Below are 25,678 nucleotides of genomic sequence, written 5' to 3'. Positions count from 1 at the left end.
CTAAGTTAAAATGGAATGAAATGATATACGTTTCTATTGTGTCGCTGTTGATATGCGGCTGCACCTAATGGTGACTTTGTGCTAGCACAAGGTGGAGTATCCAAAAAAATTCCCAGTTCCATCTCCCACTGCCCAAGAGGTTGCTTCTGAGGACTAAGGGGTCCTCAGGAAAAGTATGGAAAAGCTGCAATAGGTAGAGGGAAGCACAAAAGAAGTGGTATTCAAGGCTTCCTGTTTCTACAGTGGTAGTAGAACACAGCTGTAATGTCCAGTAGCTATTGCTAGCCTTCTCCAATAATTTGACTAACCTTCTTTTAAAGCCATCCCAATTGGTGGCCATAACTACCACATTTTTCGCTCCATAAGACGCAGCTAGTTTTTAGAGGAGGAAAACAAGGAAAAAAATATTCTGAACGAAACAGTGGATGTATGATTTTTGTGGTTCATGCTGTGGCCACAGACATGTGATCTGATGGTGAATTTGGGGTGACCCAATGCAAAAATCCCAAGGATCCATGTGGAGCCGTGCTTTGTTACCACGTTTTTGCGTCATTGCAGCCCCTGGAAACAGTGGATGCGTGATTTTTTTGGTGCAGGCTGTAGCCATGGACATGCTATGTGATCTGATGGTGAATTTGGGGTGACCCAATGTAAAAATCCTGAGGATCCATGGGCTTTTACCTCCCCCCTTCCAGGCAGCCTCCTAGAGTCCCTTATCTCTCTTCCGATCCCACTGATCAGTTGCTTCCTTTCAACACTCTGTTCCCTCTTGTTTGCCTTAGTGTCTTTTCCTTAGCTGGAGCAGTTTTTTGCTCTTCTTTTTCTTCTAATTTCTCTCCTTATTGCTTTAGTCTTCCTGTTTCCCCCCTTTGCAAGTTTGCTGTCTTTACCTCCCCCCTCCCAGGCAGCCTCCTTTATCTCCAGCGTCCCTTATCTCTCTCCCCAATCGGCAAACGATCAGCGGCTCTTTCCCTCTTTCAAAAAAAAAAAAAAAAAAAGGATGATCTGCTATTTGCCCCTGGGTAATTTGGCTCCAGGGACCACACATTCGCTCCATAAGATGCACAGACATTTCCCTTTTAGGAAGAAAAAAGTGTGTTTTATGGAGCAAAAAATACAGCGCTTCTTGTGGAAGGGAATTGCATAGTTTAAACTATGTGCTGTGTGAAGACGTACTTTCTTTTGACTGCCATGAGGCTTCCAACATTCATCTTCATTGGATAGCCTTGAGTTCCAGCATTATGAGAGGGACAGAGACATCCGAATTAAAATCAATAAAAAAAAAAGGAGAGGGACAGAGACATCTCCCTTTCCTCTTTCCCCAGACCGTGGAGAATTGTAAACATCTCTATCATGTCCCTTCTCGCTCCCCTTTTTGTTATGTACTGAAGTTCTCACCCTGGGGCAGCAGGGGGACACTGTAGATAGTTATGCAAATAAGGGATCAAAAGTGACGTTCAGTGATTGGATAGTTTAAGAAAATTGTTACAGTTACGTTGTACTGGAGCTCTATATAAGCAGGCTGACTGAACCTTTCAGTTCTGTTCTGTTCTGGCCTGTGAATAAACAAGAGCTGTTTGAAGAATCGCTGTGTCGTCTGATATGTTCACCCACAACTTAACACTTTTCTCTAAACGAAAAGCCCCAAATGTTATAACCTTTATTCTAAGGTTATCTTGCTCATTTTGGCTGTTTAAGCTCTTTTATTGTAAAATTGTCCTGTGTTTAATTTTATCACAGGCAGGGGATGGGAAGTAAATGCCCAAGGGTTGTATTCAATGCTGTCCATGCATGAGTGGTATGGACCTCTGCTCTTGCAAGGGTATTTCACCTTCCTCTCCCCCCATGTACCCTGAAAAACTGCTCTGGGGAGTTGGGGGGGGTCTGGGCAGGGATCTGCAGGATGGAGAAAAGAAAGATGAAATCCCATTGCACAAGCAAGAGTCCATTTGTGAAACGTCGGATTCTCCCCGTAATAAATGAATAAAAGCACATTTGGCAACTTGTGGGGAAATGACTGGAAAAATGGAACAACTAAATAATTAAAGACTTGCTGGAGTGTTTAAAGGAGAGCTTGCCTTTGCAGCAGTGGCAGAATGGTGCTCAGTAGGGAAAAGTCCCTGGTAGGGAAAAGTCAGTGATGGGTCCATGAACTAGAACTGAGCACAATTCTGCCACTGCTGCAAAGGCAAGCTCTCCTTTAAACACTCCCGCAACTGCTGCTAATGATAGTCCTGGGTGAACCTTCTGACAGGGAGAAACACTGTCAAAAGGCATACAGAAACGTTGGATAAGGGCTGTCAGATTGTTTGCGTTATGAGGCCTCGTTGAGAGGGGTTTCTTCTGGTAATATGCTTTGATTACACAGCTCAGACTGTGTTGACGGCTAATGAAATTATTTATTTAGATATATTAATGATTCATCCTACACTACTCTGCTGTTACAGGTTTTTGTTTTTTTATCAACAGCATTGAAAACTACCTTTTCCTGCAGGCAGAAACAAAACAGCTCTTAACTGTACATGTGACACCTATAAGTAAGTGGTCATCATTATTAATTATCATCAATCCCTTTGAATGGTGCAAGACAATGGCTTGGTTTGTTGTTGTTTAGTCGTTTAGTCGTGTCTGACTCTGTGACCCCATGGACCAGAGCACGCCAGGCACTCCTGTCTTCCACTGCCTCCCGCAGTTTGGTCAAACTCATGCTGGTAGCTTGTAGCAGACCATTTTTATAGTGGCAATCTAGTCTGCTCATAAAATTGTTTTTTAATGCCATAGTGTTGAATCTTTTGGTGTTTGAAGGACGAGCATAATTCATCAAAGATTCATGTAGGGAATTCTAAAATTGGTTTTTTTAAAAAAAAAACCTGACATGATCAATGTTATTCCTGGCAGTATTCAAGCTCATGAGGGTTATTCTTTGATCTAAGATAAATAACAAGACACTTCACAACTAAACACCACACCCACTTTTCCAAGTTGAGGGGATCCTATTTTCATGTGCTATGCAGATACCAAGACATCAATCCTGCAAAGATATACATGGAGACCTCACCTTATTTTTATCATAAAACAATGGGGGGCGGGGGTTACCTGATTTTGTTTCCCATGCCAGTCCCACTAAAAGCAATAACCCAAAGGTTAATGGGTCTACTCTGAGTATGACACTGAGTATGGCATTGGATATCATAGAATCATTTAAATTTACGAGTTAAAAGGGACCCAAAGGGTTTAATCATAAGCTGCTTTGGGTGGGCATTTTCCAGAAAAGTGTCCTAGAGTTAAAAAAAAGTGGCCTTTTAAAGAAAATTAATGATAAATATAAATAAATTATAAGAATGTGATGGCAAAAGAGCTTGTTTTAAAGAGGCAGCATTGCTGATTTGGTGTATTTGAAGTACAATTTGCACAAGGATACCTGTCCTTAAAAAGTTCACATACTGACACGAATGTCAGTTAAGTAAAATGTGACAAAACCCAGGGAGAAAACACAGGTTTCCAGCTCCTTTATTACAAAGGTCAAAAGTTATAACAATTTCAATTATTCACATGAACGCAGCTGGTATGCACGGTTACACAGACACAAGACCATCTTTATTCCATGAGCGAAGCAACTTTCCACCTATTTTATTAGAGATAAGAATGTGCTTCTCATTTGTCACAGCTTTGTAAACAGGTTTACATAGGACATAGCACCGGAGTTCAGTCCCCTGCGCAAGCTTATGCAACTTTCCTTTGACTTGGGAAAGAGCTCTGATGTGATTATGCTTAACCCGAAAGGCTGTCATTCAGTGCAACAGAGCTTTTGCAGCTCCAAAGTGACTAGCAGCCCAGTTTCACTACATTTCACATACAAAAATATCACTGGTAACCTGAAAACCCAATGGGCTTGATACATGACCATTATACTGAATTACTGCATATTCAGGTATTAGCATTATACACGCACACAAAAACTTAAACCATGGATGTCTCGTTTCACCACTCTCTTACACACTTCTCAAGAACTCCACCACTGCTGTTGACTGTAAGAGTTGTTTCAGAGACTGGGAAACAGGAAAACAACATCTCACAGGATAGGAAAGGTTTTACAAGATCCAGCAATCACACTCTCCTTACCCCCTCCCCTGGAACAACCAGCTTGATTAGGGCTGTGTGACTATTGTGGTACCAGATGTACCATCATTGGGAATTTGAATTCTTCCTGTGTGCCATGGTAGAAAGAGATTACTAGGAAGAGGTAGGTAGGTAGGTGTATTGAAGTTTATGGCACGTGGCAGGCAGGCCACATTGAAGCGCCTACTAACTAGGGTGAAGGAGCACAGTGATTTAAACAAAAAGCACAAGAAGCTGTCACCAACATATTGCAGCATGGGATAAACATAGCTAGGAGCCTTCAGATAGGGTTGCCATACGTCCTCTTTTTCTAGGGCAATGGCCTCTCTTTCACGGGTATGTAAAATGAGAGTTCATCATAGCGATCCATACTTAAAAGCAGAAGTTGGCAAATGTGTCCTCCTCTTTTGCTCTTCAAAATATGGCAACCCTACTTCAGACCTCGATGGACACACCTCCAGTGTTCATTATAGCGAAGGTGTGGGAACAGTCAGATTGGGGAAGAGGATAAATGTCAAAATCCCAGTGACGCTGATGTTACGCCCATGATCTGGAACACATTCACTTGGAAACAAGTCCCATTGATTTCAAAATAAGCTTATCCCCAAGTGAGTGTGTGCTTTGAAGTCTCATTTGTCAAACGAAAGCATCTATACAGAGCGCCTCTGTTAAGGCTTTGCACTGGTCTTTAGATAGGTTCTTTCAGCCAAGAGATTGTTCTTTCGCCTCTGCCTCACTTTGCTTCAGAAGAAGGTTTCTTTGTTGATCCACATGAGGCTGCGGGTCTCGTTCGGCTTGCACTCATACTCAATGCAGGCAAAGCTGTTTCCCCACTGACAGTGGTCTCGCTTGTGGTAGTTGTAGAATTTGACTTGCCAGACTGTTTCAAAAGCGCCGATGTCAGTGACCTGGAGAGAGCAAACCCAATTCACTTCTTGTTAAGAGCCAGAAAAACCACCACCATCATTATTATTACTGTTATTTTATTATAAGAATTTCATTTATAGAAGGACAGAGTGAGAAAAATAAAGAAAAAGTGAGATTGAATGAAAACATGGAAAATAAAGTATTTTTTCTTTTTCTTAAAGAGCTGCAAAATCTGCACGACTGCAGATTCAGAGGTTCTGTGAATACCCTGTAGCCTGACAAACACTAACCTAAACAACTGTATCAGAATTAACAGAATTGCTGCACATTAAATAAAATAAGTTCTTTGAAATAAAGCTTTCGCAGGACAGTGCTTGCTTAACTCTGTGGCATGAGTAGCAACACATTCCTATGCATGTCTAATCAGAAACAAAATAGACTGGAAAGAGAAGTTGCTGAATTGCAGCTTATTACCAAACTTAAGGGATGCGGGTGGCGCTGTGGGTTAAACCACAGAGCCTAGGACTTGCTGATCAGAAGGTTGGCGGTTCGAATCCCCACGATGGGGTGAGCTCCCGTTGCTCGGTCCCTGCTCCTGCCAACCTACCGAGTTCGAAAGCACATCAAAAGTGCAAGTAGATAAATAGGTACCACTCTGGTGGGAAGGTAAATGGCACTTCCATGCGCTGCTCTGGTTCGCCAGAAGCGGCTTTATCATGCTGGCCACATGACCCAGAAGCTGTATGCCGGCTCCCTCGGCCAATAAAGCGAGATGAGCGCCGCAACCCCAGAGTTGGTCACTTCTGTGACAAATACTTATGCCAAAACAAAGTCAAATCTGGCTTCATTCCACAACAACTTATATTGGGCATGAAGATGCTTTAAAAATTGTGATAGCTGAAAAACCACACACAAAGTCACTCCTCTAGGATCAGACACCACTTACCATATGGACCTGCAGGTGGGCCAATTACCAGACTATTGTAAGGGAAGACAAGCGTATCCAGATACTGGATGTGCTTAATCTCCTGTTAGTTTACTGCTGACTGCAACTGCTTTTAAAGCATTTTGGTTAATTTTTAAACTGAATTTATTGATAATTCAGATATTTCTTATAAACCACTTGCAGGGTATGTTACAAGCAAGCTGTGTATAAATTTGGCTAAATTATAAAGTAATAATACATCTAAATTCTCTTATGAAAGAAAGCTGAATTCTCCCACCTGAATAAGTTACAAATTAAGGAAACTTGCACATGGGTCTCAGGCTGGCACTTGGGAGACCAGGGTTCCAATTCCCCACTCAGCCATGATGCTCACTGGGTGACCTTAGGCCAGTCATAGGCTCTCAGTCTAACCCATCTGACAGTTGTTGCAAGCATAAAATGTGGCAGGGCCGAAACTAGACTTTCTGTCACCCAGGGCAAAGACCCGGTTCAGCACCTCCCCCCACGTGTGTTTGCACACACACACACACACACAACTCAACACATTTGTTCATAAAGGGCATAAAAAGTAGTTAAAGGCTGGAGAAGTCTCTGCAAATAGTAGAATTGTCTGTGGCTTTCATTCAACCTTAAGTAGATCTCCTCAGAGAGTAATAAATCATTTGAGGAATTCTAAGACTGTATGACCAAAGGGAAAATGAAAAAGGAGGAGTAAATTGAAAGGGTTTGCACAGAAGAACATGACATTAAAATACCTGGGTGTGTTTGTCTAACTTATCCTGTTTTCCTAAGATCCTGTTACCATGGGGGTGGGGTTATGTGACTGGGGGTCCCTGTTAGCTTGATTGTCAAGCAATTATTCCCTGTTTACCTGGCTTTTTTTTAAAAAAAAATTATTAAGGGTTTTCTTGTTTTACAGAGGTAAGTGTAATGCCTCGTATTTTTTTTTTCCATGTAACATTTTTACAAATCCGTTTCATTTGTTGAGGCATTAGGGGGAGAAGAAAAAAAAAGGGGTGGTGGAGGGAGGGGAGATGGACGGAGGTGGGGTCGGGTAGCGGTGTTTCTATTATGTTTAATGTATGTAGAGTTTGGTGTCAGCGTTGCTTGTGTTGTTCACTTGTGTTCCTTTGGTGGTGAGAGAGGTTGGGGTTGGCCCAGGGTGTGATTGTTTGTTTGTGATTGGCTGTGGTGATCTTTGTTTTCGTGTGTGAGTGGGGTGGGTGGGTGTTTTGGATCAGGTTAGCCATATTGATTTGTATGCTGTTGGTGGATTATTGTCATTGTCCTGTTGGGCTGTGTATGTGATAAAGGGGAGCCATACCGGGGTGAAGGTGTCTTCTTCTGTTTGTCCCCGTGTCAGTTTCAGTTTATTAGTTAATTTTTCTAGTAGGGCTGTTTCCCATACTATTTGGTACCATTGGTCCATGCTTACTCCTGACAGGTCTTTCCAGTGTCTGGTTATGGTGTTTCTGGCTGCTGAAAGTAGGTGGGTTATGAGTGCTTTGTGGTGTAAATGGGCATTGTTGTCTTGGAAGATGTTTAGTAGGGCCAATTCTGGGGTGAAGTCTAATACTTGCTTGGTTATTTTACATATTTCTTGTATGGCTGTTGTCCAGAATAGTTGGATTTTGGGACATTCCCACCACATGTGGAGGCATGTGCCTGTGGAGGTGCACCCTCTCCAGCATTTTGGTGAGGTTCCTGGGTGTTTTGACTCACTGAATGCTCTGTAAATGAAGGATTAAGATGAAATGCTTATCTGTTATCTCTACAAGCCGCAGGTCCACTCCACCTCCACTTGCTGACAGGTGGGAAACCTGGTGCCCTTGGGAAAGGGTCAGAGATACTGACTGCCCCCCCCCCACTGGCTGCAGCCCTGAATGGGGGCAGGAAAGTCCATGTCCACAATCTTGAGTAGAGGAAAGGTGGGATATAAATGTAACAAAATATATTTTGGACTGTGACTAAGTTTTATTCAAAGTAGACGCACCAAAATTAATGAACAGGACTATGTTAAGTCCATTAATATCAGTGGGTCTACTCTCAGTAAAAGGGACGCGGGTGGCGCTGTGGGTTAAACTACAGAGCCTAGGACTTGCCGATCAGGAGGTCGGCGGTTCGAATCCCCGCAACAGGGTGAGCTCCCATTGCTCGGTCCCTGCTCCTGCCAACCTAGCAGTTCGAAAGCACCTCAAAGTGCAAGTAGATAAATAGGTACCGCTCCGGTAGGAAGGTAAACGGCGTTTCCATGCGCTGCTCTGGTTCGCCAGAAGCGGCTTAGTCATGCTGGCCACATGACCCGGAAGCTGTACGCAGGCTCCCTCGGCCAATAAAGCGAGATGAGCGCTGCAACCCCAGAGTCGTCTGAGACTGGACCTAATGGTCAGGGGTCCCTTTACCCTTTACTAGGATCTATGTTCACTCATCTCGCCCCACTGAAAGAGCAATCTCTGCTATATAGACACATAGCAAAAGCTACCAAATCTGGCCAAACTGTGCCCCTTTAAATTATTTAATCCCTCTGAGTTGCATTTTTCAGCTTATTGCACCCTCTGTCAACACATGAGCTCTAAGGTGTTGTTGATAAATAGGTACCCCTCCAGTGGGAAGGTAAACGGCTTTTCCGTGTGCTGTTCTGGTTCGCCAGAAGTGGCTTAGTCATGCTGGCCACATGACCCGGAAGCTGTACGCTGGCTCCCTCGGCCAATAAAGCGAGATGAGTGCCGCAACCCCAAAGTCGGTCACGACTGAACCTAATGGTCAGGGGTCCCTTTACCTTTACCGTACTCTCAGTAAAGCCCCACCCTAACTACCAGAAATCTTGTTCTATATTTCAGCTGCAGTTGCCCATGTGTCTTCTAGTACAGGACCAGCCTAATACATTTTTGCTGCAAATTGCCCCTGCATCTCCCCAGTCAAGATGCGCAGTAGACAAGGCTGGCCTGCACCATAGACAGAGAAGCTCATGAGCAAACTCTTTCCTTTCCTTCCAGAAGTACAGTATAAATATAATAATAAACTAAACTATTCACTTCCCTTTCATAACACTACGCTCCATGCTTCTACAGAACTGTGGCAAAACCACAACCCTACTGCAACCCCAATGAATTTCTACCCCTTCACCTCTTAGTTTTTTCACCTACAATTATGTCTCTTGCGTTAGCATATAAAGTAGAACCTGGTGCAGCTGGTTGCACAAATAAAATGCACAGCTGGGGAAACATCAGCAAGAAATTAGCTTGCTTCAAGAGGCAGTGACCACCAATATAGTTTTGAAATAACTTCATTTATGCCCACTGAAAATGATGACCTGTTACGACTTGGACTACTGCAATGCACTCTGTGTGGGGCTACCTTTGAAGGTGACTCACAAAATACAACTAATTCAGAATTTGGCTGCTAGGCTGGTGACTGGGAGCAGCCACTAGGACCACGTAACAGTAGTCCTAAAGGATCTACACTGGCTTCCTGTATGTTTCCGAGCACAATTCAAAGTGTTGGTGGTAACCTTTAAAGCCATAAACGGCCTTGGCCCAATATACCTGAAGGAGCATCTCCACCTCCATCGTCCAGCCTGGACACTGAGGTCCAGCTCCAAGGGTCTTATGGTGGTTCCCCCACTTTGAGAAGTGAAGTTACAGGGCATCAGGCAAAGGACCTTCTTGGTAGTGGCGCTGACCCGGCAGCCCTGTTTGGGAAAGTGTTTAATGGATGGTGTTTCGTTATGTTTTTTATATTCTGTTGGAAGCTGTCCAGAATGGCTGGAGCAACCCAGTCAGATGGGTGGGGTATAAGTAATAAACCATTATTATTGTTGTTATTATGATTATGATTAGGCCAGGAGCACTGGAAAACGGAAACTGTAAATCACAACTGACAAAGACTTGTTGCAGCTACAGTCGACTTGCTTAAATCAAAAGGTCTTGAAAGATGGGGAGGACAGAGAGAGAATTGAAAGCAGTTGGTCATGTTATTACTGACAGCTAATCTTTGTCAAGTGCCTTCATTCCAATGATCAAGAGCTGACCTTTGCTCATCTAAATGCATCTAAGATTTTCCAGACCAGTGATTATTGTGAGCAAATTCCAGGATGACTTTTCAGCCTAGTCAGAATCAGAAGCTTCAGAGTCTCACCTAACAGACACGAAGCGGGCGCTTGCTTTTTATTAGATTATATAGTGGCCCCAGGGTACGCTTCTGACAGAATAACAGGAGAGAGAGATCTCTGTCCCAAGGAACTTACAAATGAAATTAGCAACTGTTAGCCTCACAAGAAGAGAATGGTAGAAAAGGGGAGGCAAGGGTTAACCAGGGTGCACATGACTTTGCCCACATTTCCAACTGTAAAAACCTATGAACTGAACTTATACACTGCTTGATGGTAAAATAAATAAATAAATCTCAAAGCAGTTTACAAAAGATAAAACAGCAGAATCGAGAAAAAATTGCAACTACCATATTGACCCGAATATAAGCCGCACCTGAATATAAGCCGCACGTTTAAAATTGGAGGTGGGGGGGGGGGAGAAAAAAAAGGAAAAATACCCAAATATAAGCCACTCCATTCCTTGCTGCTTCTGGTTGCATACTGGGGGGGGGGGCGTGCTGCGTTTCCGTCGGCCTTTCCCCTTCCTCGCTCTCTCCCTTCCCGGCCTTGGGGGAGAGGATGGGGGACTACATGTGGGGAGGGCCCCCACTTTGCTGCGCCCCTGCTGCTGTTTGCCCTGTGCTCCTGGCCCCATACCATAAGGTCACAAATATAAGCTGCACTTCAACTTTTCACAGTCGGAATTTGGGGGGGAAGTGAGGCCTATATTCAGGTCAATATGGTAATATAGATTAAAATTAACAAAACTTTTAAAGTATCTGGGTAGGATTGTCTAAACAGGAATGCTTTTAGCAGGTGCCAAAATGACTGCTGTGAAGGTTCTCAATAGGCGGGGAGTTCCAAAGTGCAAATGCTGCCGCACCGAAATTTAAGAACTGTCACAGGCGCGCAGAACACCCATTTCACAGAGGATGCTCACCTCCAGCCCAGGCAAAGCACCTATGCTCCCCCCAAATAAGAACATAGATAAAACAGGCAACCAAACCTCTCCCAAAGCCCACAGCTTTAAAAAAATGGAAGGAGCACAGGGCCTTGGTGGGGGCAGTGGAAAATGTCTGAAGATGCTGTGGTGGTGCCCACGGGCGCCACGTTGGGGAACCCAGGCTGAAGATGAGTGAAGGAATAATTGCTTAGGCATGCCAGAGATGTTTGCAATCGGAACATCTGTTCATAGGAGATTTTCAGGGATCTTACGTAACAGCTAGGCTTTCAGCTCCTGTGCAAGGCAGCAATGAAATGCTTTTTTGAGCCCAGCTCCCAAACCATGATGTTTCTGCCACTACAGATATGTTAAAATCAGTCCGAAGGCTGGAACTCTGCCGTGTCATCTGCTCTCAGGCTTGCTGGGTCAGCGTTCTTTCTGCAGAGGTGCACCCTGTGCCTTTAGCACAAAACTGCACAAAGCAATGATGCCAGGAAGGAAAACCTAGACTTGCAAGGTACTGGTTTTTACATGTCTCCTGCCTGTGTGAGTTGTTACCACGCATGGCAGCTGTTCCATTCTCCTGGTCTTACTATGCAGGCTGCTCAGCAATCGTCATGGTTTATATGCATACACCTTGCAGTTTGTGGCTATCTGATGCAGTGGGCCAGGAATTCTGCCCCCAACACCCTCCATTTCCATTGAAATGCAAAGCCCAGTTCTGAAAGGTGGTCTCCGTTTCACAGTTATAAGAACGCAAGGCTTTTGAGATGCAGAAGCTCTTAACAGAGAAGGAAAATAAGTGATCTTATAAAGGTGTTCACAGCTAACAGAGATGCAGATGGCTTGCAAAATGGAAAGGGAGTGTGTGGGTATTACAGCCAAATATGATAGATGATATAAATAACAAACAACACCTTGGAGCTGATGTGTTGACAGAGGGTGCAATAAGCTGAAAAATGCAACTCAGAGGGATTAAATAACTTAAAGGGGCACAGTTTGCCCAGATTTGGTAGCTTTTGCTAAGTGTCTATATGGCAGAGATTGCTCTTTCAGTGGGGCGAGATGGGTGAACATAAATCCTACACAGGTTAAAGGTAAAGGGACCCCTGACCATTAGGTCCAGTCATGACCGACTCTGGGGTTGCGGTGCTCATCTTGCTTTACTGGCCAAGGGAGCCGGCGTACAGCTTCCGGGTCATGTGGCCAGCCTGACTAAGCCACTTCTGGCGAACCAGAGCAGCGCACGGAAATGCTGCTTACCTTCCCGCTGGAGCAGTACCTATTTATCTACTTGCACTTTGACGTGCTTTCAAACTGCTAGGTGGGCAGGAGCAGGGACCAGCAATGGGAGCTCACCCCATCGTGGGGATTCGAACCGCCGACCTTCTGGTCAGCAAGTCCTAGTCCAGTGCCACACAGCTTACATTGCTGCAATAGCACAATACAGCAGTAAAAGATTCCTTGTACCTCACCACCAAGGATGGCAGGGAAAAGGAAAAGCTGTAATCCTTTGCTCTGGATTCAAGAACCCTGAATGGAGTCTCCCAGTAAGGATAAAGAGTTGATGGGAAATGCTAGCATGTTAATGGTCAGCCACAGCTAATTCTGAGTGTTTTAGCCAAGGATGCATATCTTTAAACTAATACCCAAGCCATGGTTCCCTCTAGAAAATATTGGACTCCTGTCAGTCCCAGCCTGCATTGTGCTTGCCTCTGAATGGCCCAGTTTTGCTGCAAGAATATGTCTAGTCACGGATGACCACGTGTCGCTCCTTAAACCTCAGGTGAACTGGAGCGATGAATGGGTCAGCTGAGGTCATGGGCTCTGCAGAGTAATGGCCAGTCGGCCTTTGGAGGTTTACGCTGTCACAGATGCTTAAAAAGATAGAAGTCCAAGGTAAAGGGGAATTACAACAGACAGTGCTATGTTCTTAAGGGCTATACCTTTTAAACAGACCAGAATGCACTGCCCGTGCTCAGACAACATCACTTATGCTACCCAACACCCAAAAACACACACTACCTGTATGTTGATTTGTATGGGCTGCCTCTCGCCACTTTTAGTGTGAGTTACGCCTTCTGTATCGTAGATTCCAGTGTAGGTAACAGCTTGGGGGTCTCTCGACTTCTCTTCCAGCGGAAACGTTACTCCCCCTATACCCATAGTCCTGAAAGAGTAGTTAATATTCTTAGCAAGCCTCTCTTCCTAATGTGGAGAGAGAAAGTAAGGTTTACAAGCAAACATCTACCATATTATAATCAGCTCCCTTTAGTTTTCTGTCCATATATCAGAATGTAACAGAGAATGGAAGGCAGAACAAATGCCATGCTACTGTCATTCATTACAGTGCGGGAGGGGGGACATACAATGGACAGATACTCTCAAGAAACAAAGAAGTATTCAGTTCCACCACTTTCTGTTCAGGAGGCCATCAAAGAAGGTGTGCCTCCTCCACGTGAGGTCCAGAGGGTGGCAACACAAGAACAGGGCCTTTTCTGCAGTGGCTCCCTATTTGTGGAATGCTCTCCCGGTTTGTGGCCTCGGTCCAGTATACCTGAAGGAGCGTCTCCACCCCCATCATTCTGCCCGGACGCTGAGGTCCAGCACCGAGGGCCTTCTGGTGGTTCCCTCATTGCGAGAAGCAAAGCTACAGGGAACCAGGCAGAGGGCCTTCTCGGTAGTGGTGCCCGCCCTGTGGAACGCCCTTCCAGCAGATGTCAAAGCGATAAACAACTACCTGACATTCAGAAAACATCTTAAGGCAGCCCTGTTCAGGGAAGTTTTTAACGTGTGATATTTTACTGTATTTTTGGTTTCTATGGAAGCCGCACAGAGTGGCTGGGGAGGCCCAGCCAGATGGGCGGGGTATAAATAATAAATTATTATTATTATTATTATTATTATTATTATTATTATTATTATTATGGCTCCCAGGCCTTTGAATGATTCACATCACTTTTAAATGCCCTTGTGGGAGAGAGGGTTATGGGTTTGTTTTGTTTTTTCCATTTTTATTTTGTATTTTATGCTGTGAACTGCCCTGAGATAAATAATCATACACTCTCCTCCCCAAGGGATGCCCTAAAAATATGCCGGTGACTCTTTTTGCAGATATCTGTCTATGTCATATAGCTGCAATTCAAAACAATTCGATTATGTGCCACTAATCTCAATGAATACAAATGTGTAATTAGTCGAACAGTTTGAACAGAAATGCCACAAAAGCCAAAGCAGAAAAGTGGGCTGTAACAAGGAGAAATTGGAGGGGTTTGTTTTAAAGCCTGCCTTTTATGACTCAGAAGAAAATACCTCTGTGTTTGTCCTATGGGTGCCTCAGAACATAGCAAACTGTTTTGTACCGAGGCAGACCATTGGTTGAGCTAGCTCAGTATCGTCTGCAGAGACTGGTAGTGACTCTCCAGGATTTCAGGCAGAGGATTTCCCCAGCCCTACCTGGAGATTATTGGGACTGAATCTGGGACCTAGTGCAGGCAAAGTTCTGCCACTGAGCTATAATCCCTCCCTTAGAGACAGCCAGCTCAGCTACCAACACTTCAAAAATGGAGCTATGGTGTCAGGGGCATAGAAAGGGGGGCGGTCCACCCCAGGTGTTATCCTGTGTGTGTGTGTGTGACAAAATCCCCCCTGGGCGGATTGCCACCACACTGATCACACCCCTGGGTGGGCCGCTGCCATGCTGCTGCCCCCCCCGGCGGATCACTGCCACACTGATCACCCTGCCCCTGGGAGGATCACGCCGCCCCTGGGTGCATGGCAAGCGTCTATCTCCGCCGCTGTATGGTGTCTGGACAGTTGCTTCAATGTGTCTAAGTAAATAGAACAGGATCTATTATTCAGATTACGTCCATCAGGCATATCTATTTTGGAGCTGGGAAGTGCGGCAATATTGTGTCAAGTGAGGTTTGTGGTCTTGGTTCAAAGAGAGCACAGTGCAAGAGGTGTGTCTGGTGCAAACACCATTCCTTGCTTTGAAAGGGAGGAAAACAAGCAAGGAGTTTGTCAGTCCTTAGATAAAACATGTGATCATCTGTAAGCACATTTAAACTCACTTAGGAGCATAGCACCACCATGGAATAAAATGGACCTTCTGCCGCCTGATGCTACTCAGAAGCAATTCACATTTAATTCAATGGGTTCTGCTTCCAGCTACAGTGGCGGACTTTGGGCTTTCAAATTTCAACAGCACCAAAATTCAGTGGCCTCTTGCCTTCCATTCCTAGTCATTGTTGCGACGCCCCCTGCAGCACCCTCTTGACTCAGCACCTAGTGCAGGTGAACCAGTAGCCCTCCCCTAGATCCACCTCTGCCAGGTAAGTGGGGAAAGGTTTGCAACTTCACTTATGGAGCTCCTAAGCTCCATTTCACTTTATAAAAGGTAATACCTTCTTAAAGTAAAAAGGAAAGGAAAACCTCAGACTTTGGGGGTCCATTAACTTGCTGCATTTTAGCTTGCTGATTCAGTGAGTTAGTTCTTAAATTTGTACACTGCCCTTCATCCAAAGATCACAGGGCAGTTCACAACAGAATGCAAAATGAAACAAAAGCAAACCACTAACCCCAACCTCCCCTCCATTTAAAAGGGCATAGAATGCTAGTCAAAGGCCTGGTTATAGACAAACATTTTCACATTCCACAAACGGGGAGTCACCCTGCGGACCTCTCAAGGAGAGGGCAAAGAAGAAGGGCCTCAGATGATGATGATAGCAGGGTCTGGGTTGGAGACAGTGGCGTAGCGTGGGTTGTCAGCACCCGGGGCAAGGCAAGTAATTTGCGCCCCCTAACCCGTGGATTTTGCGCCCCCTAACCCGTGGAGCGCCCCCCCCCCAGTGACATAGCGTGGGTTGTCAGCACCCGGGGCAAGGCAAGTAATTTGCGCCCCCTAACCCGTGGATTTTGCGCCCCCTAACCCGTGGAGCGCCCCTCCCCCCACAGTGGCATAGCGTGGGTTGTCAGCACCCCAGGGAAGGCAAGTAATTCGTGACCCCCTAAACCGTGGATTTGTGCCCCCTAACCCTAACCCCCAGATGTTGCGCCCGGTGCGGCTGCCCCCCCTGCACCCCCACGCTACGCCACTGGTTGGAGAGGCGCTTCTTTGGATGCTGCGGCATTTATTACTTTAAGGTCCTGATTTTAATGAATTCGTCTTTGACATTACCCTAATACCCCCACCCCACCCCCCAAAAACCCGTTTGAATGGAAGGCAGAAAATGAATGTTTTAAATAAATGTCTTGCTGGCAAACGCACCCCCCTTACAAATTCCGAAGTCAAGGATGCTGCAGAGACCAGGATCAGTCCCCTGGCGGTCCGGGAGTCAACCCTAGGCCCATTTGCTGCTGCTGCTGCCCCTCCTCACCACCTGCAACTCTGCACCAGGTCACCGGGCGGGGGACTGGCGGTATCCCCTGATTCCAGAAGCCCTGGATCCGCCCTGCTTCCAAGACACCCCTAGAGGATGCGCGCAGGAGGGGAGGCCGGTTACATAAGCAAAGCCGGAGCGAGGACGCCGGGCAGATCCGCTCCATTGTCCCCCGCATGCCCTATGCGTCGCCCTCCTCCGGTCTCCAGCGCCGCACCTCGCCGGGCCTTCGAGCCCAGCCTCTCCAGCCCCTTCCCTGCACCCGCACCGGCCCTTTTCTGCTGGCAGGGAGCGGGGCGTTTGCTTGCAAGGCTGGCCTTCGCTAGCAGGCTGCTCGGCGCTTTATTCCTCGGGCGCAACGCAGCAAAGGGAGCTCGGTTCCTTTTTTTGCCAAAGTCCTGTTGGCACTGCGCGTCCAGCTGGCCGCTGTGCGGGGTCAGGACGCAGAGATGCCGAAGGGAAATAATAAGAATGGGGATAAAGATGGAAGCCTGTCCCTCTGCCAGGGAACAAATCTGGGCGGGCAGGCGCGCTGCAAGACGCAGACGCTGCTCCGGGGAGGAAAAGGTGAGGAAGGCAGGTAGGTCCCACTTACGTGGCCTGGATGGCTCCGGGCTTAATGGCCACCTCGACCTTGTACTTGGCCCCCGTGAGCAGCTTGATGGTCCGGTTCTGCCCGAACCTCTGGCCGTCCACCTTGAAGTAGACGGGCCCGTCGTTGGGCTGGATCTTGAGCGAGATCTTGATCCGCACCACGGTGGGCACCTCGGCCATGGCTGCGTCTTTGCGCTCCGCTCCTTCGGCGAGGATGGAGGCGCCAAGGGAAGAGGAGAGGGAGGAGGAGGGCAGGATCTCCGCCCGGATCCCCCTGGCCACGAATGACGACGGAGGCCCGCTACACCCACCCCACCCCACCCCCCTCCCGCGCGGGGGCGCGCTCGGGTGCGGACGGAAAGAGCGGAGAGCGCGCGCGCTCCGCTACCTCTGTGCGCAAGGCGAGGCGCGGAAGTTAATCCCCGCTGGCCTGATTCTGGGCCGCCCCCGAGCCAAGCCGGGCGCCTCCCCGCGGACTCAGTCAGACGCGGCCAGCGGAGAAGGGAAACCCCCCCCGAGAGCCTCGCGGGTGGGGCTGCTTTACGAAAATCAGTGCGAAGGGGGGGGCTCTGGCTCGGATTTAATCGCTCCGGGTGGAAACAGCTGTCTGCCGAGCATCTTCTCTCCGGGTGGCACCACGAAGAAGCTGGACTTTGGGTGCCGTGGATTGATAGAATCGTCGAGTTGGAAGGGACCCCGGGGTTCATCTAGTCCAACCCCCTGCAAGGCAGGAATCTCAACGAGATCATACATCCAGAGGTGGACTTTGGGAATATGGTGCCCTGAGCGAGGATGACATCCCCTCCCTAAATATTTCTGATTTTCAACAATTCATTTCTGTGTAGTTGCTTTCTTAGATCTTCTCAGTAGGTGCCCAAATAAATACAGTGGTACCTTGGGTTACATTCGCTTCAGGTTACAGACACTTCAGGTTACAGACTCTGCTAACCCAGAAATAGTACCTCGGGTTAAGAACTTTGCTTCAGGATGAGAACAGAAATCGTTCTCCGGCGGCATGGCAGCAGCGGGAGGCCCCATTAGCTAAAGTGGTGCTTCAGGTTAAGAACAGTTTCAGCTTAAGAACGGACCTCCGGAATGAATTAAGTTCTTAACCCGAGGTACCACTGTATAGGTTTTATTATGATCTTCCATACTTGCTGGATGGGTTTTGATGCTGGGTGTCATCAATGTTACCTCTCTCCTCAGGTCCCAGCAAGGTAGTGAGGTCCAGGTGTCTGAAGTTGGTGGTGATAGACTGGATGAGGCCTAATAAACTGAAAGTTAATTCAGATTGGTTGGTGGGAAGCAATCTGGTTGATTTAGGATCAAGTGCTGAGCCTATTCTGGATGGGGTTTCATGCACCCATCCTTGAAAGAGAAGATTTGCACCTTGAAGGGGCTTGTGAGTTTGGCTATTACAGGATGAACCAAAGGTAGCAGCGGCCAATAGTTTTGCCTACTACACCAGTTGAACGAACTTTTAGCCACAGAGATGCAGACCACAGGAACCTCAAAATTAGACTACTGCAATGCATTCCACATGGGGCTGCCTTGGAAGAGTGGTCAGGATGCGCAACTTGTCCAAAATATGACAACAAGGTTCTTGATGGGCTTCTAGTTTGTATCTCACATATCTGAATCGCTTACCGGCTTGTGTCCGGGCCTTATTGAAAGTGCTGTTTTGACTTTCAGAGCCTGAAATAGTCTGGAACCAAGCTATTGGGGGAAAGGGTGTCTTCTTACATATTCCCCCTACTTACACCATCTTGGGTTACTTACTTTGCTGACACATGGACAGTGAGAGCCACATCACAGGCTTTCTCTGTGGGATTCCTTTTGCAGGAGGAGGTCTCTGGCTGATCCTTGTGAGTTTTTGAGGGCAGCCAAAGCTTTCACATTTAGGAAAGCTTTCATACTGCTGGACAAGAAGAGCCAGTGTGATGTAGTGGCTAAGAGTGGTGGACTTGTAATCTGGTGAACCGGGTTTGCTTCCCCGCTCCTCCACATGCAGCTGCTGGGTGACCTTGGGCCAGTCACACTTCTTTGAAGTCTCTCAGCCCCACTCACCTCGCAGAGTGTTTGTTGTGGAGAGGAAGGGAAAGGAGAATGTTAGCCGCTTTGAGACTACTTCGGGTAGTGATAAAGCAGGATATCAAATCCAAACTCTTCTTCTTCTTCTTCCTTTTGTCTTGTTTTATCTTGTTTGATACTAGTGAATGATATGTTACTTGTCAGCTCTGATTGTTGTTTTCTTTGTGTATAATTTGCCAGCTGCTGCAAGAACCATGTACTGAGCGTGCAGGATATACATGTCACACTCAGGGACAGGGGTCCCAGTTATAGAAGATCTAAGCCATGGGTAGGCAAACTAAGGCCCAGGGGCCGGATTCGGCCCAACCGCCTTCTATATTTGGCCCACGGGCAGTCCTGGAATCAGCATGTTTTTACATGAGTAATAATAATAATAATTTTTATTTATACCTTGCCCTCCCCAGCCAAGGCCGGGCTCAGGGTGGCTAACAAGCAATAATAAAAACAAGTTGAATGAATACAACTTAAAAACAAGATTAAAATACAACATTAAAATATTGAAACAGTAAAATGTTAAATGCAGCCCCGTCACAGGAGGAGAAAGGAAAAAGAAAGAGGGGGAGGGAATCAAATTGGCTCCAAGCCAAAGGCCAGGCAGAACAACTCTGTCTTACAGGCCCTGCGGAAAGAAATCAGATCCTGTAGGGCCCTGGTCTCATGAGAGAGAGCGTTCCACCAGGCCGGAGCCAGAGTTGAAAAGGCCCTGGCTCTGGTTGAAGCCAATCTAACTTCCTTAGGGCCCGGGACCACTAGGGTGTTGCTATTTATGGACCTTAAGGTCCTCCGTGGGGCATACCAGGAGAGGCGGTCCTGTAGGTACGAGGGTCCTAGGCCATGAAGGACTTTAAAGGTCAAAACCAGCACCTTAAATCTGACCCTGTACTCCACCGGGAGCCAGTGCAGCTTGAAAAGCACTGGGTGAATATGCTCCCATGGCAGAGACCCCGTGAGGAGCCTCGCTGCAGCATTCTGCACCCGCTGGAGTTTCTGGGAGTTTCTGAGTAGAATGTATCCTTTTATTTAAAATGCATCTCTGGGTTATTTGGGAGGGCTGACTGGTGTTTTTACATGAGTAGAATGTGTGCTTTTATTTAAGATGTATCTCTGAGTTATTTGTGGGGCATAGGAATTCGTTCATTCCCCCCCTCAATATAGTCCTGCCCTCCACAAGGTCTCAGGGACAGTGGACCGGCCCCCTGATCTAAGCCTTCACCAAAGTACAGCAGATGCAGCCCAGTCCAAGTAAACCAAGGTCAAGTGCACATAATTAGTCTAGGTCCAAACATGATCCAGAGACAAGGCCAGGCGACAGTCTAAGGATTTTGATGGTTTGAGTTAAATACATTTAGATCTGGCAGGATTAGTTGAACATTCACATATTTACCAGTTTCTATGGTGTCAAGTCATGCTGGCTGACAGGCAGTTAAGGGTGGGTGTTATGTATATTTGGATGATACTGCTAGCATCTTTATATAACAGGCCCATGCCTAAAATGTAGGCCTTTATTCTTGCATTATTTGTTTCTCATTTTTTTAATGTGCTGGATTTGGGATTTCAATCCAGCGTGTCTCTTTCGAAGATTCAAGCAGATTTTTATCTACAGATTTGACTCTTAACCTGGTGCCTGGGGAGGTTGTGTTTATTCTTCTCTTGGGAGTTTCCAGAAAAATGCTAGACCAGAATCTACTGCCAGGGAATCCAATGCAGTGCCCTTCAGATGTTGTTGGACTCAATTTCCATTAGCCTCAGCCAGAACGGTTGACAACCGACAACCAAGGATGATGGGAGCCCATCCACATCTGGAGGGCACCATGTTGCATACCCCTGATCTACCACAATGTTTCTGTACAGAACCAATGGCCACCTGGTTCTCTTCATGCTCTGCTTTGTTGGAATCCTTTTTCCTGAATCTGGTCTTTTAATTTCACATACATTAGAAGGATACTTTCACAGTAGCCCTTCATTTTCTGCAATCAGCTCAGAGGGAATGAAGGTCATTTGGGTGACTAGTAAATCCATCCTATACTTTTCCTGTTTCTTGAAGCTCAAAATGTTAGTAATATGCATCTATATTAATGCTGCCTCAGCATTGGTAGCTACAGGTAGGTAGCCCTGTTGGTCTGCCGTGGTCAAAACAAAATTAAAAAATTAATTCCAGTAGCACTTTAGAGACCAACTAAGTTTGTTATTGATATGGGCTTTCGTGTGTATGCACACTTCTTCAGATACTGGACTTCCATTTCATGTGGCTCAATGTGGTGTCTTCCATGGTTCTAGTTACAGGTAGTAGCCATGTTGGTCTGCCGTAGTCGAAACAAAATAAAAAAAAATCCAACAAATTTAGTTGGTCTCTAAGGTGCTACTTAGTGATGTATGGAAGTGAGAGCTGGACCATAAAGAAGGCTGATCACCAAAGAATTGATGCTTTTGAATTCTGGTGCTGGAGGAGACTCTTGAGAGTCCCATGGACTGCAATAAGATCAAACCTATCCATTCTGAAGGAAATCAGCCCTGAGTGCTCACTGGAAGGACAGATCCTGAAGCTGAGACCCCAATACTTTGGCCACCTCATGAGAAGAGAAGACTCCCTGGAAAAGACCCTGATGCTGGTAAAGATGGAGGGCACAAGGAGAAGGGGACGACAGAGGACGAGATGGTTGGACAGTGTTCTCGAAGCTACGAACATGAGTTTGACCAAACTGCGGGAGGCAGTAGAAGACAGGAGTGGCTGGCGTGCTCTGGTCCAGGGGGTCACAAAGAGTCAGACACGAATAAACGACTAAACAACAACAAAGGTGCTACTGGAAGGAATTTTTAAATTTTGTTTCAGCATTGTTAGTTTTGAGAGATGGGACATGGAACTAAAAAGCAATCTAATGTGAATTGTACATGAAAAGTGTGCATGAGAAAGGGGAGTATCAGCTATTTTCAAGAGTGGAGTTTACATTTGTACTGAATCCCCCCCCCCCCCAATTTACCTAAATTCAGTTTTGGGGTGTTTGGAAAATCCATTGTACTGTGTTGATCATAAACAGTACAGTTATGATGAACTGAGATATACCACTTGATATCACACGATGAGGGTGAGAGTGTGGTCAGGATATCATCTTGTATTTGGGGCTCATTCTAAATGCTGGCGAGTATTACATTTTTAATGTCAGGGTTCATATTGTAGCACCTACTTACTGCTACAGCTATTATTATTTGACCTTATATTTTAAATGCAAAGTTAGTAGATAGATAGATGATAGATAGATAGATAGATAGATAGATAGATAGATAGATAGATAGATAGACAGACAGACAGATAGATATAGATAGATGATAGATAGATGATAGATAGATAGATAGATAGATAGATAGATAGATAGATAGATATAGATAGATGATAGATAGATAGATAGATAGATGATAGATAGATAGATAGATAGATAGATAGATAGATAGATAGATAGATGATAGATAGATATAGATAGATAGATAGATGATAGATAGATGATAGATAGATTAGATAGATAGATAGATAGATAGATATAGATAGATATAGATAGATGATAGATTGATAGATGATAGATTAGATATAGATAGATATAGATGATAGATGATAGATAGATAGATAGGTGATATAGATGATAGATAGATGATTGATAGATAGATAGATATAGATAGATGATAGATAGATGATAGATAGATAGATAGATAGATAGATGATAGATAGATGATAGATAGAGATAGATAGATAGATAGATGATAGATGATAGATAGATAGATAGATAGATAGATAGATGATATAGATAGATAGATAGATAGATAGATAGATAGATAGATAGATAGATAGATAGATAGATAGATGATAGATAGATGATAGATGATAGATGATAGATATAGATATAGATAGATAGATAGATGATAGATAGATAGATAGATAGATAGATAGATAGATAGATAGATAGATAGATAGATGATAGATAGATAGATAGATGATAGATAGATATAGATAGATAGATGATAGATGCCCAGCCACTTGCACTGGGAAAACAGGGCAAATTGCTCTTTTACTACTCATTAATCATCCTGACTGTACAGGCAGATAGGCAATTTAGGCTGTACTGAAAAAGTAGGTCATTTGTGCAGAGTCATCCTGAGGACACACCCTTAGAACACTTGCATAATCGTAGGTGAGAAAGGCATCTGGCTGTGTCATACCAACATGATAAATTGGCCAACAAGGAAAGTTACTGTAATACTTTGCAAAACAGATTTGGAGAATCGAAAGCACATGGGGCAGGGGGTGAAAATGCCTGGCAAACAACAAGTACAATACTGGTGCTGGCATGTGAGAAGAGGACTAGAGTTTTAAAAAAACCAGCAATGATGGGATCATTCCCATTATAAAAATGTTTAACTTAGCTCTAAGTATGTCTTGGCAATGTAAATTATTGGCATGGGGTTGAAAGTTGCTCCTGTCTAGACACCCAGGGTTCTTTCAGCACCATAGATGTGGACAGTTACCAACTAAGAAACTGATTTATACACTGGTAAAAGACAGCTACTCGATGTAAACTCCCTCCAGCTAGCTACAGTGGTACCTCAGGTTAAGTACTTAATTCGTTCCGGAGGTCTGTTCTTAACCTGAAACTGTTCTTAACCTGAAGCATCACTTTAGCTAATGGGGCCTCCTGCAGCTGCTGCGCCACCGGAGCACGATTTCTGTTCTCATCCCAAAGCAAAGTTCTTAACCTGAAGCACTATTTCTGGGTTAGCGGAGTGTATAACCTGAAGCGTATGTAACCCAAGGTAGCACTGTATTTTAATTCCTACAGAGCCCAAATCTTGTGAGTCCTAGCTAATCTAACATTTCATTATCCAATTGAGGAGTAAAAAATGATAACACATTTGTTTCTATGCATAGAAACAAAAAGTCAAACTATTAGCAGAACTAATAGCAGAAGGCAGAATGCCAGAACATTGGCTAGCACATTGGCTAGAATGATTAATCAATTAGAACTCTCGCTTGAGTGGGGCATATCATGGCTGGGTAAATTGTGTGGAGCTGAAAATATTGATTTGAATTTGCTTTTCTCCTAAACAATAGGCTGGATCTATAATGAGTTCAAATCCATTGCCAGCCTTTTATATTTATTCCATTTGAACAAACAGCTTTATGTAGACAAATGGAGAGTGGCATTTTTCTTTTCTTGTCCTGGGAGTTTTGCAGCATAATTTTTTGTTGTTGTTGACCTACCCTTCACTCAAAAATCCCTGGGTAGGTTGTTGGCATCCATATGTTTTGGGAGACAGTGGAAGAGTGCACTTTTGGGGGTGAAGTCAAACTGTTGGAAGGTTATAGAGCCTGCTGTGGCTGTTGAGACCGATATGGGAGAGAGATGTTTTGCTGCAGCTGCAGAAGATGAGAACAGTTTAAGATAACTTACAATTACAAAAATGGGGTGGGTCCTGAAAATATATGTCTCAAGTGTCGAAGACCAGGGTTCAGAAGTGCTTTCAAGGAAATCTGTGTCGTGAAGGTGACAGATGCACTACAGTGGAGAGGGAGTTCCACAAATGAGGTGGGGTGGTCCTTCAGAGAATGTCCTCTCCTAGGCCAATATCTCCTCAAGCTTCTGAGAGTGGTAGAGCTACTAAGAGTGCTATATCTATCTATCTATCTATCTATCTATCTATCTATCTATCTATCTATCTATCTATCTATCTATCATCTATCTATCTATCATCTATCATCTATCTATATCTATCATCTATCTATCTATCATCTATCATCTATCTATCATCTATCTATCTATCATCTATCTATCATCTATCTATCTATCTATCTAATACACTATCTATCTATCTATCTATCTATCTATCTATCTATCTATCTATCATCTATCTATCTATCTAATCTATCTATCTATACACCACACCCCCTCAACAGTATTTATAGGAACTCAAACACTGAGATCCTGCTCTGTTCCAGTAACAAGAAGCCGAAAGCACCAGCCTGAAGATGACGAGTGAGACCTCGTCGAAACGTCGCCTAGACACCCCAACTTTTACACGGGAAGACACCCGAGGACACCAAAACCTGCTATCTATCTAATCTATCTACAGTATCTAATCTATCATCTATGTCATCTATTTATCATCTATCTATCATCTATCTATTATTTACCTACCTACCTACCTCCTTACCTATCTAAATAACTTTTTATTGCGTTTGATAAATAAGAGTGATAGGAATAATAAATGAAGTAAATAAATTGACCTAGAATAAAGCGCTTTCTTTTTCATCTCATTAATTAAATGTGGGCCAAGTTCTATCAATGCTGTGGCTTTGTCATAATGCTTCATTGAAGTAAATTTGGCACTCAATCCTTGGGAGCCCAGCTGCTTTCAGGGCCTTTTTGCTCTCAGTTGTCGTAAGCATGGGTGGGCACACAGACATTTGCATATACAGTGGTACCTCGGGTTAAGAACTTAATTTGTTCTGGAGGTCTGTTCTTAACCTGAAACTGTTCTTAACCTGAAGCACCACTTTAGCTAATGGGGCCTCCTGCTGCCGCCAGAGCACAATTTCTGTTCTCATCCTGAAGCAAAGTTCTTAACGTGAGGTAATATTTCTGGGTTAGCAGAGTCTGTAACCT

The 25,678-nt window shown here is 45.0% G+C and overlaps 1 protein-coding gene and 1 long non-coding RNA gene across 2 annotated transcripts; one reads left to right on the top strand and one right to left on the bottom strand.

Moving 5' to 3' along the window:
• The first annotated feature begins 2,188 nt into the window (after nt 1-2,188).
• LOC309367393 lies at nt 2,189-3,948 on the top strand. The gene is made up of 2 exons (XR_014167127.1): nt 2,189-2,602; nt 2,723-3,948. It is a non-coding gene; the product is annotated as an uncharacterized lncRNA (long non-coding RNA).
• CNRIP1 (cannabinoid receptor interacting protein 1) lies at nt 3,495-17,254 on the bottom strand. Its single transcript, XM_081906654.1, has 3 exons — nt 16,942-17,254; nt 12,991-13,135; nt 3,495-5,027 (listed from the first exon to the last, which is right to left on the bottom strand). Exons 1-3 carry the CDS (start codon nt 17,118-17,120, stop codon nt 4,863-4,865), a joined length of 489 nt encoding a protein of 162 aa, XP_081762780.1. The 5' UTR covers nt 17,121-17,254; the 3' UTR covers nt 3,495-4,862.
• Nucleotides 17,255-25,678: the final 8,424 nt, after the last annotated feature.

Source organism: Podarcis melisellensis (genome assembly GCF_964234715.1).
Source record: "Podarcis melisellensis genome assembly, chromosome: 3".
Taxonomy (NCBI): domain Eukaryota; kingdom Metazoa; phylum Chordata; class Lepidosauria; order Squamata; family Lacertidae; genus Podarcis; species Podarcis melisellensis.
The sequence above is the reverse complement of the archived record's forward strand: the minus strand, read 5'-3'. Positions and strand labels throughout refer to the sequence as shown.

Coding starts and splice junctions, on each gene's coding strand:
- CNRIP1 (XM_081906654.1), bottom strand. CDS start 17,120: ATGGCCGAGGTGCCCACCGTGGTGCGGATCAAGATCTCGCTCAAGATC. Junction 13,136..16,941: donor CCCGGAGCCATCCAGGCCAC/GTAAGTGGGACC, acceptor CTACTCTTTCAG/GACTATGGGTATAGGGGGAG. Junction 5,028..12,990: donor CCATACAAATCAACATACAG/GTAGTGTGTGTT, acceptor TGCTCTCTCCAG/GTCACTGACATCGGCGCTTT.